The following is a 12,344-nucleotide window of genomic DNA, read 5'->3' on the forward strand; positions in this document are numbered from 1 at the left end:
TAGAGTATATTTACCTGGAATTCTCAATTAAACTCCGGGTTCTTTATTCAACAATTCAATGGTAAACCTCAGTATTTAGTTTGGATGAAATTATCTCAATTAGTGAGACATAAAGAGAGAATGTTTTTCCGTAGTGGGGCAGGGACTGGCGGGTCTTTGATCCAGGGGGGGGGGTAGTACGGTGTCTTTGTCTATGTGTCTTTTACAGTTAATTTTATATCATAGAGGGTCCTGTATTATAGCTAGTACAAACTTAATTCTTTCAGATAAAAACTAAAATGAACAGTTAATTTAAAATATCTATTGTAAAGTATTATATATAAAGTCCACCTTACAACAAAATAAAAATACGTGTTTGGCGTGAACTTTGACATCAGGTCGAATTTAGAACCTTAATCTTTTCTTTTATAAAACTAAAATACTCTTTTGGTCTTCAAGTAAAATCTAGAATTAGAAAACTGAAATAATAAGAAAAAAGAAAAACAACAAAGAAATCAAAACTTTGCTACACACTCAAATTTTATAATCCCTATATCTTTGCAACCTGACAGTGTAGACTTTTGATATTTAAAACTTAAAGGATGTGAGGGGTTGAAGGATGTGAGAGGGAGGTGTGGGGGAATGGAAGAGATGGGCGGCGGAGGTGGGATGGGAGAGATGGGAGGGGGAGAGATGGGAGGAGGAATAGGGGAATGGGAAGGATGGGAGGCGGATGGTTAGGATTAGGAGTATGTGTGTGTTGTATGGATAGGATGGGAATAGGAGGGATGGAATGGATTGAATGGATGAGAGGGATGGGAGTGGAGAGGGAAAAGGAGGTGAGAAGGGGGGAATTGGATAGGGGATGGTTAGGATTAGGAGTATGTGTGTGTTGTATGGATAGTGTAGTGTTTGGTGGAATGGGTTACGGAAGTACTAGAGATAGAAGAGACAAGTGCAGATCAAGATTAGGCTAGGTGAGAAGCAAGAGAACGGAAGAGAATGTGAAAGAGCTTATAAGATGATAAATGAAAAAAAATAAAATAAAATAAAATAAAACAAAATGGTAGTTTAATGAGAATATACGAAAAAATTGCGACATGAAATTTTCAGAAAATTCTCTTTTTATATGTTAAGGACCATCAAGGGTTTTTTTAATGCAAAGATACAGAAGATTAGATTAGGTTTGAAGTTTTAGCAGAATTTAGTTTGGAATTTTTGGTGAAATTAAACAGAATATTGTTATAAAAGAGAAAATATTTTTTGGATATTTGATAGAAAAAACATAGGAGTTTTTGAAAAAAGGAGATGATAGAGAACTATCAAGATTGGCAGAAATTGTAACTCCACTTTATTTAAATAACGTTTCGATCTTCAGTCCTTGAGATTTGTTTCTGTCAACAAAAGGAGAAGGTTAGAATATTTGATAGAAACCAGAACTCAATTAAGTTTAGAGGTAGAAAAGAACATGCATAAGGAATTAATATATAAAAGGGGGGAAATATTCTGGAGAAAAATGAGGTTCGAATGATAAGAATGAAAGGAAAATGCATTCTGGAAGGAAACCATTTAAGAGATTACATCCAGGAACAGGAGTTGATATTTGTATCCTATCCTTGTATATTTTCTGTAGTAGAGATTTCATATTTATATTTAAGGAACTGTCAACATAATTTCAAGTAATGTCAAATTTATACGAAAATCTATATATATAAAATTTTGTATAAAAGTAGTAGCTTTGAACGGATCATAATCAGCAACTACACATCCAATCTGAAAACAACGATATCCAAGGAGGAGCCTAAGGAACTTAGGTTTGCTTCCGTTATTATTTGAAATCAATCATTTTTCATTTATAAAAGATTTAATGGATAATAATATTTTTGGTGGGAGTTCTGATCACATTTTACGAACGTATTTATCGTATTATCAATTATATCTATTAATAATGAAAAATTTTAAATTAAAATATTAATAGAAGCAAACCTAAGTTTCTTAGGCTCCCCTGAATTATCATTGTTTTCAGATTGGTTGTGTATTTGCTGAATATGATCCATTTAAACCTACTATTTCTGTACAAAGTTATATATATATATATATGCATATATATATATATATATATATATATATATATATATATATATATATGGATTTTCGTATAAATTTCATTTTTCCTTTACAGTTCCTTTAAAAAAGTGTAATTCACTTGTTTTACACTTAATTTAATTTTTATAATTCCTGCATTTCCTGCATTTTCTGTACTTCCTGTTCTTCCTGTACTTGATGTACTTTCTGTATTTCCTGCACATCCTGTGTACTTCCTGTATCTACTGTACTTCCAGTACTTTCAATATTGCCTGCATCTTCTGTATTTCCTGTACTTCTTGAATTTCCTGTATCGCCTGAATTTTCTGTGTTTCCTGTATTTTCTGTACTTATTGTAATTCCTGTACTTCATGTACTTCCCGCACCTTCTGTACTTTAATTCCTGTTTTCACTTTAATTCCTACAATTCCTATTTTTCCTGTTTCCCTTTACTTTCTGAAAAAAGTAGATGATTTAATAAATGAATAAATAAATAGATAAAAGCTTGAATAAATTAAGAAATAAATAAATTGTTAATAGATAATAGATAAATAGATAAATAGATAAATAGATAAAATAATGAATAATGAATAACGAATAAATAAATAGTAAAATAGATAATAGATAAATAGATAGACAATATATATATAGAGAGAAAACTGGTGGTTCAATGAGGTGTGTCCGGTCATGGGCTATAGACCAAAGAAAACTAATGGGGTTGTGTGGAGGCGTTACCTAGGGGATATATCTCTTCTATATTCAACAATAAATATTAAATAATCACCGAGAATTTACCCTTTATACTTCAAATCTTTCTTCTCATACTACTCCGCATTTTATTCAGCTAGGGTCCTTTCATCCCTTTTAAAACTACTAGTTTGGAAATCCAGCGTTGTCTGGAAACAAAATTTTCCCTTCAAAGGCCAACCCACTCAATTTAGAATTTTTAAACCAGACTAAAAACGCTCCGGTGGTTCTACCTAGTTTCCTAATTTAAAAATATTATGCAAATCGGTTCGAGAGTTTGTGAGTTATTATCGGACATTCAAACCATCCAGGGTAGATCTTCTCAAGCGCAGTTACCTATTCAATTGGTGCGACTAGTTCTTGCCAGGCGGCCAAACGTTAGGACGTTTGGAAAAATTGTCCTAAAATAAAAATGACTTGTATTTTGATGACAAGATGACAATCGGAACGTCATGTAAACAATGATTAGTCTCTTTTTCCATAAATATGTGAATTGTATTTCACCGTATTTAGGCTAGTGCCCACTGCCTAGTCCTGATTTATGAATAAGGAATACGACTACTGTGTATATATAAGATATAGAAATGTTTACTACATCTATCCGTCTAATGTCAGTCCAGGGACTTCAATTCATCAATATTCAAAATATTTTACAAATATTCCATCAATTCTATCCAAACAAAAAGGATTATCTTGAAAACTTTCAAAATATACAATTTTAAAATTTACAATATCAAGCTTACTTTCTGGAAACTATAAAATGTCTTTTTTCATCCAATTTGTAACCAAGAAAAATTGAAAACGTTATTTTATATGTTCCTTTAAAATAAGCGATTCTAAACTGATCCTTTCAACTTTTTCTTATTAATCGAATAAAAGGAAGTAACAATATTTGCTCCTGGATTTATTAATAGAATTAAAGGAATTCAGAATGTCCGCCCCTGGATTTATTAATAGAACGAAAGGAAATAAGAATATCCACTCTTGGATTTATTAACAGAACGAAAGGAAATAAGAATATCCACTCCTGGATTTATTAATAGAATGAAAGGAATTCAGAATGTCCGCCCCTGGATTTATTAATAGAACGAAAGGAACGAAATAAGTATAGCCATAGCTGGAATTATTAATAGAACGAAAGGAAATAAGAATATCCTGCCCTGGATTCATTAATAGAATGAAAGGAAATAAGAATATCCACTCCTGGATTTATTAGAACGAAAGGAAATAAGAATATCCACTCCTGGATTTATTACTAGAATGAAAGGAAATAAGAATATCCACTCCTGGATTTATTAATAGAATGAAAGGAAATAAGAATATCCACTCCTGGATTTATTACTAGAACGAAAGGAAATAAGAATATCCACTCCTGGATTTATGAATAGAACGAAAGGAAATAAGAATATCCACTCCTGGATTTATTAATAGAATGAAAGGAAATAAGAATATCCAATCCTGGATTTATTAGTAGAACGAAAAGAAATAAGAATATCCACTCCTGGATTTATTAACAGAATGAAAGGAATTCAGAATGTCCGCTCCTGGATTTATTAATAGAATGAAAGGAAATAAGAATATCCACTCCTGGATTTATTAATAGAATAAAAGGAATTCAGAATGTCTGCCCCTGGATTTATTAATAGAATGAAAGGAAATAAGAATATCCACTCCTGGATTTATTAATAGAATGAAAGGAATTCAGAATGTCCACTCCTGGATTTATTAATAGAATGAAATGAAATAAGTATATCCTCCCCTGGATTTATTAATGAAATGAAAGGAATTAAGAAAGTGTGTTTACTCTTCTATATCTTCTATCTACCAGTTTATCAAGCTTCCTGTCACTCCGTCAACTAAACGTCGCAATTAATTAATTAATAATTTAATCATTTTTGCTTGGGAGGGGAAACAGTTCTTTCGATGACTAAAAAGCCTCTAAAATTTACTTGTCAACTTTCCGAGTTGCATTTCCCAAGTTGTACAAACTGTGTATAGGACGGGAAGTTTCATTAAAAGCATTTTTACTTTGACTGAGCTGCGTATATCTGATGAACCCTAAACTGTGTATATCTGGTGAACCCTAAGCTGTGTATATCTGATGAACCCTAAGCTGTGTATATCTGGTGAACCCTAAGCTGTGTATATCTTATGAACCCTAAGATGTGTTTATCTGGTGTAACTTTAGCTCTATGTTTGTAGTTTAATATAAATGTTTCTGGTCTACCCAGAGCTCTACATGCATATATAAGGTGTACTCTGCAGTCTGCAATGTATATCTGATTTTAGTCCAAAACTTAAAAATTAAAAATGACACGGCTCGGTATTGGAAAATATGACGGTTTCGATGATGAATAAATCATTAACTACTGCTTTGATTCATATCGATCAAAATTAGTGTTACTCCTTGAGATAACACTTTGTTTTATAACTTTTTTCCTTGAGTTAGCTTGTTTAAACTTTGAAGAAGAAAAAATCCGAGGTTCAGTGTTATGAACCTATTATATGTATCCTTCACTGAGATGTGTATATTGCAAGGTTTCATCAACCCCTCCTTGGATCAGGTTTCATACTTAATGCTTCATATGATGCAGAGGGACGGAGCAGAAGGAGAGAAAGGGATGAAGGGGTAGTAGGCGTAGGGTGGGAGAGGGGGGGGGGGGCGGAGAAGACCTTGAGAGAACGGAGGAACGTGTGTATGCACTAGTATTTGATTGTGTTTGTTAAATTTCAAAACTTAATAAGCAGACTATACAATACAAAGCTACTCAGCTACAACGTCAGATAGTCTAGGTTTTGTTTTTAAAGAACATTCACTTTTATGGACTTAAAAGAGAAAACAAACTTATTTTTCGACGAAATGTTTTGCTAATCTTTCTATTCAAATTAAGAAAATCAAATGATTATGAAATCATTAAATTAACAGAGATATTTGAGATAGAGGATATATTTTTTATGTTAGAACTTTGCTTGAGAAAATCAAGGTTTTTCCCATCAAATTTCCTGGACACAACCATCAAGTATATTAGTATGATTCAAGCTTTAAGTCTAATATGATCTGTTGGATGTAATGTTATTCTAATCAGTTCTTTAAGTTTTCTTGATCTGGCATTATCCAAGGTTTGTATGGTATTGTAAAGATGTAGTTTGGATTGAAGATGAGAGTTGGCAAACCAAGTGAGTAAACCCGAGCATGAAAAATGTTTGACGAGTATTATCTTGAAGGAATGTGTTGTGTATGGAGCAGGATATAAAGAGTGCATGAAGGAAGGGCGGGACGGATATGTCTACTCTATTCAGCTGGTCACACACAGGATTAGGAGAATGTCAAGATTAGGATCCATCCAAAACCATCCAAACTATCCATCAGAACTGTTCGAATTATCCATACAAAACTGTTAAACTATCCATAAAAACTGTTTAAACTATCCATAAAAATGGTTTTACTTTCTATTAAAAACTATTCAAATTCTTCGTTTTAACTGTTTAAACTAACCATCAAAAAATCATTATGACTTTTCCATCCTTTCACTAATTATAATTAAAACCATATAATTGATTTACAAAGAAGCGGAGTTTTGCGACAACTGCAAATAGTCTAATCCTTATATATTTGCAACCTAACATGAGAATATTTGAACTAACAGAATTCATAAATTTAAAATTAAAAGATCTTCGACATCAGGTTGCAAACATAAAGGGATTAGAAAATCAGAGATTTTTCAAAAACATCCAGTATCTTTATATGAAAACTATTCAGAAAAATTAAGCTTACCGGTTTTGTTCAAATTGAAAATTTTTTACTTGAATATTAAAAATATTAATGAAATAATGACAATATCACAAAAATTCAGGAATAAAGTATATCTGGATAAAAGAAATGAACTAAAAACATGATTTAAAACACCGCCATTATAAATCTAAGTATACTGTAAGCTCCTGTAATGTTCCCATGATAATATTGAATTGTCTCTGAATAGGCGTATATTCTACTATTTATATATGATGGATAGGTTTAGAAAGATATAGACCTGGAAACTTCCTGATATAACAACACAAATATTCGTTACTATAATCACATAACAGTTATATTGGGTAGTGTAGGGTTTATACTGTACAGTGTACACCCTACACTCTACAATTATGAAACATATCAGATATTAAATGGAAATGACATATAGTTTTACTATCGTAGTTTTGCAAACGTAACCAGAGTATTTGAATAAAATCTTGCTACGGTTGAAAGATAGATAGATATGCTCAAAGGGTTTACAAGTCGACTATTTGTAATGTTTGTGTGCAAAATTGTCAGGGACTGATAATGATGATGCATTGACTCTGTGTGACAATTTCACAGCAATTTAGTTTTTGCCACCCATCCCAGTATATATTCTAATAAACATACAGTTTACTTGTGCAGTGAGGCACAAACATAATATTGATTCATCTTTATCAAATCCTTAACATTATTTAAAACTAAAAGTGGGATATTTCTTCTGTAGCATCTTATACTTTTTTTTTGGTTTTAAGTTAAAACATGTTAAATACGCGATCTCTTTTTAAAGAATAGATTGGATTAGAAAAATAAAATAAATGTCCAGGATAAAATAGTTACTTATCATCTAAATTTATTTTAGAAACAAATCATAAACATGGAACTTTAAATTTAGTATAATTGTGCTTCTGTATGCAGTATAATCCTATTATCAACCACCAAGTATGGAAGCTAGGTTTCTAGTTTTTGTCTCCCTGGATGAATCTTCTAACAACTCTAGTTCCCTTCTCACATCTAGGTCGGACTGTATTGATAACCAACCTATCCTGGAGACTACCGTAGCTCATAGTCTTCATAGCAGCTAGAGCTGATGAGGAGATATTTATAGGGTTCATCAGGACAACCCAGGTAACTATCTCCCTGGAAAATAAAATTATTAATATGAGAAAAAAATGAAACCGTTTAAGAAGCAAACTTGAATTTATAAATTTTAAATCTTCTGATGTAAATTAGTAAATGAATTTGATATGATTAACTACTCTTTGTAAAACCCTTTAATAGTTCCCATTGTTTTATCCAGTTATTCTGTATATAAGAATACCTGTAGTCAGGTTGGGTTAAGCTTCCAGAGTAAGTAAAGTAATCTGTAGACTCAGGGAGTAGTTTATCCAGATCTACAGGAGTAGAGGTTTCAGTTTCCTTTCCTCTCTCTCTTATCATCGGTAGAACCTCAGCAATCTTCTCCAGCTCATGGTTGAAGGTTTCATTGTTCTCCTGAAGGAAGATTGCTACAATAGCGTATCCACCCTTGTGATTGAATGCATCCATTTGATCTTTATACCTGAATATCCACGTTAAATAAAAAACTAAATCACAAAAGGTTTTTATGTTTCTATTGATATAACCTGATATTGTAATGAAGAAAGTGTAGTTCACCACTGTATAGTTTTCCATCTACAGAGTGTTCACTGGTTCCCCAGTGTGCATGCACCTTGAATAGTTTATACTCCGAGGTACCGAACGGACCATCAAATACATGAAACTGGGAACCATCTGTTAAAGGGATCTCCCATCCTATCCCTGAAATATATTTTTTAATATTTAAAAAAAAGTTTGGCGAGAGCGTAAGTTTACCTTTGTTTACTACTCTAGTAGGTAAAATCTTGAGTTTAAGGATGGCTGCTTCCTTCCAAGGATTTGCATAACTAAACTTTAAAGGATAAATCTCATCATCTTCTTCCGTCGAACTAACAGCAATATCAATCGGGGACTGTTTGAATCCTTGAATAAAAATCTGTCAATAATTTCTAAACTCAAGAAAGCCCATTCTCAACCCATCCCAAACAATGTCCCATACTTAACCAAACCCAAACAATGAACCATTCACAACCAAACCCAAACAATGTACTATTCTCGACCAAACCCAAACAATGTCCCATACTCAACCAAACCCAAACAATTTCACATACTCAACCAACCCCAAACATCGTCCCATACTCAACCAATCCCAAATATCGTCCCATACTAAATCAACCCTAATTGTGAAAAAGAAAAATTTGAAGTTTTACATGAGTAAAAAGTCAAACTGATGAAAATGAAAATCAACATTTTACCAGAGGCGACCAACCGAAAAATGTTAACATAAACAGGTTGGTTTATCGAATATAAAATTTTTAAAATGAAAACACAAAAAAATACCTTTCCATATTGAGTATATCGAAATATGTTAAGACGTAATCTCTGTTGGTTAACTGTTTGTTTGTTTGGATGCCCTATCATAACTTAAAACTATGCTCTGGACCGATTTCCCTCAAATTTTGATTGGGGAACTCGTTGGAACCACGAGAATGTAGACTAATTTAAAAGTTCTAGACTGAGTAGGGAAAAGTTAGTTATCGGAAAAAGCTGGGTTCCTAGAATATATAAATTTATATATATTGTGCTAAAATGTTTTGTTACCTGTAGAATATATTGGATAGTTTTCTCCGCAAAGAATATACTTTGCATAGTATACACTGTCCGACACCAGAATACCCGCCGAATTTTTTAAAGGTTCAATAACGTTCTCCAAAACATGATGATCGTTCAGCTCCTTGTTCTCCCTCTGGACGAGTAACTCAACCTGTCTCAGAATCTCCGGAATGTATAAACCAACTGGTAGATCTGCTGCTACTCTAGCTCTAACAATCCCGTCCGGGTTCAAGATGTAATATCCTCTGAACGTGTATCCGTCCTCTTCTTTTAGCATTCCGTAGTTACTAAACATTTTTCTTTTTTCGCATGTTACATTATATACAAACAACCCAAAAGGTCAAAAATCTATTAATGAATTTGATCGAGTCTTGATATCCAGTTCAAACCCGAATTATAACAGCAACCGCCCACGTAACCATTCAATAATAGTGGTCATTTAATTAATTTAGGCATCAGCAAATACAGAAATTACATGTCAAAACGTGAAAAGTAGAAGCTGCATCTTTTTACAAATATCCAAAATCAGCACCTTTATGCCAAAGTGTCAAAAGGAGGTGTTCCTAATTCGTCAATCAAAACTTTAAAAACAACTATGTTCGTGTTAAAAAATCATATAAGTCTCAATTTTGTTCTATCGTATACCTTGAAATATCTTCAGAAAGATCTTCTAGAAGGGGAAATGAAATTCCATGCACCCCGCCGTGCGATCTAAGTTGCCTTTCAAATTGTTCATGCACAACTACACTGTCTCGCGATACACAAACAATCCTAGAATGAAAGGAACTGAGTTTTTGCCACAAACTCAAATATTCTTATTCCTATATCTTGGAAACCAAATGTCGTAGACATTAGATATTTCAAACTATTAATTCTGTTATATCATATAATCTAAGTTTGAAATATCAAAGGTTTATACCAACTGGTTGCAGAGATATAGAAATTAGAAAATTTGAGGTTGTGGCAAAAACTCAATTCCTTTATATAAAAAAAGAAAACCCTCAAAATAATAGTGATTCATACCTGCAGCCGAGGTGATGCAGATTTTTTCTCACTTTTTCCAATTCCAGAATCTCACTGGCAGCAATATGGCCGAAATCCATGGGATAAAAGAATAATACGGTCCAAGATCCGACCAAGTCCTTTGAACCCAACTCACTGAATCCACCATTTTCGAAACAAATTGTCTGAAACCCTGGAGCTTTTGTTCCTGGTAAAAGTGACATTTTGATATCTAGCAATTGCTTTTTTCAAATTTAAAAAGATTGCGGATTTTTGTGTAACTATTTCGCGCATTTCAAACATAAATATCCTGAAACATTTTACTTACTTTCTTATGAAAGACTACAATTTTACCATTTTCCGATTAAAAACTGTATTTTGTGAATAATGGTTGAGTGTTGAGTGTGAATTTGATTCAATTTTAGGGATGTCACGATCTGTGATTTGATGTTTGAACTCTTTGCTCCCTTTTCCACCTTTCACCTTCTCTCCACCCACCGTCCACCCCCTTCCACCAAGTCATGGTCACACAACCGACTTCTGGTTTGAAAAACGATCCATTTTGGTATGAGTATGATGAGAACTTTGACAAATGATCAATGTGGTTTGGAATTATCAGATATAGAATAGTTTTGTTGTTTTCCTTCATCATGTTATATATGAAATTTTGTTCTTTTTTTCTGAAAATTCCTCCTCTCCTTCCCCCCCCCTCTCTCTCTAAAAATCAATCGAGAAAATCTATTTTCATCGGTACTGCATCAATATACTTTCTGTTTGAGCATAATATCCTAATCTGCAGGTGTCCAACCAATTATTTTCGGATTCCAATTTCCTGACCACAGCCAACAATTTGTTGTTTGTCACCCGGTTAATTGACTTCCATGTTCCCGTTGACCGACACAGACATATGGCCGGTCAGGGGGAGGTGATCAGTCAGTCTGACATATTAAAGGGTTTGGTGAAATCGGATATCCATGAGAGGAGTGTAAGTCAGGGTGCTCCTTGTACGTTCAGAGTGAGGGTATGAAAGTGGGATCGGCGAGATAAGAAGGGATGGGGGGGGGGCTGCTAATTTGAAATTAAATTAGTGTTTGTATTACACATTTGTCCAAGATACTATGTAGTATGACCTCTGTAAATTAGAAATATGAGATTTGTTCACGAATATCAAGCTATAGCTCCCCCCCCCCCATCCCTTTCCTTCAAACCTTCTCAGGGTCGAGATAAGCACACAATATAACCAGCACAATAACCTGATATGAGTAAAATTCTTATTTCAACTCCTTATTTCTCTTACATCAATGATCAAACTGATTTTTTGCAAAAGCTATCCGGAGTACTGAATATTTTGCTCCCCCCCCCCCCCCCTCCCCCTGGTTTAGGAATTGATTATCCTGGCTGATTGAGGTTGGGACGGATAATGTTTTACAATCTTCTCCAGGTTGTTGACAGAAGACAAGGAGGGTTTACAAGAGATCTGGTCGGATAAGATCCAATCTCCTTGTTAAACCAACACCTATACTGTCCACAGCTTGACAGGAATGGCATATTGAGAGTTAATTTTCAGTGTCCAGTAACTAGTAAGTACCCTAAAAATGTCTCTAATCTCTATGCAGTAAAAAATCATTTTTATTTAAATTGTGAATTTGGCTTTAGTTCACACCAAATACTTAATCCTAAACTCATATCAATTTAATATTGGTGAGGAAATTGTAATGTTGCGAGGAGGAATTGATGAATATTACATGTGGGTTGACAGAATTGACGGTTAGATGATAGAGAGGTTACTCCGGGTGTCACAGGATATACCAATCATGTGATATTGTGGTATTCAAGGATCCAACAATAATTTTCACATGGTTTACTGCCAGCCTTAATACGTGAAGGTATAAACTATACAGCTATGTTTTGATATGGGTATTTAGTAATGTATGCAAATAATTTGGAAGGATTTCATGCCGTATCCTAGCCGCAGCGCCAATCTATCTCTATCATAAAATAAAATATTTATCCTTTTAAATTGTAACCGGCAAATAAAAATGGGTCGTTTTAAAAACTTAAAATT

General features: G+C 33.4%; 1 protein-coding gene across 1 annotated transcript; it reads right to left on the reverse strand.

The window, feature by feature from the left end:
* Positions 1–7,419: 7,419 nt before the first annotated feature.
* Positions 7,420–10,558, reverse strand: LOC111708480 (carbonic anhydrase 13). The gene is made up of 7 exons (XM_023481872.1): positions 10,301–10,558; positions 9,923–10,048; positions 9,266–9,564; positions 8,441–8,587; positions 8,212–8,386; positions 7,908–8,147; positions 7,420–7,726 (listed from the first exon to the last, which is right to left on the reverse strand). The coding sequence occupies exons 1-7, from the start codon at positions 10,501–10,503 to the stop codon at positions 7,546–7,548; spliced, it is 1,371 nt and encodes a 456-aa protein (XP_023337640.1). The 5' UTR covers positions 10,504–10,558; the 3' UTR covers positions 7,420–7,545.
* Between the last annotated feature and the right edge of the window lie 1,786 nt (positions 10,559–12,344).

This window comes from Eurytemora carolleeae, unplaced genomic scaffold, assembly GCF_000591075.1.
Source record: "Eurytemora carolleeae unplaced genomic scaffold, Eaff_2.0 scaffold38, whole genome shotgun sequence".
Taxonomy (NCBI): Eukaryota; Metazoa; Arthropoda; class Copepoda; order Calanoida; family Temoridae; genus Eurytemora; species Eurytemora carolleeae.

Coding starts and splice junctions, on each gene's coding strand:
- LOC111708480 (XM_023481872.1), bottom strand. CDS start 10,503: ATGTCACTTTTACCAGGAACAAAAGCTCCAGGGTTTCAGACAATTTGT. Junction 8,588..9,265: donor CTATCCAATATATTCTACAG/GTAACAAAACAT, acceptor TTTTTATTCAAG/GATTCAAACAGTCCCCGATT. Junction 7,727..7,907: donor TTAACCCAACCTGACTACAG/GTATTCTTATAT, acceptor TTTATTTTCCAG/GGAGATAGTTACCTGGGTTG.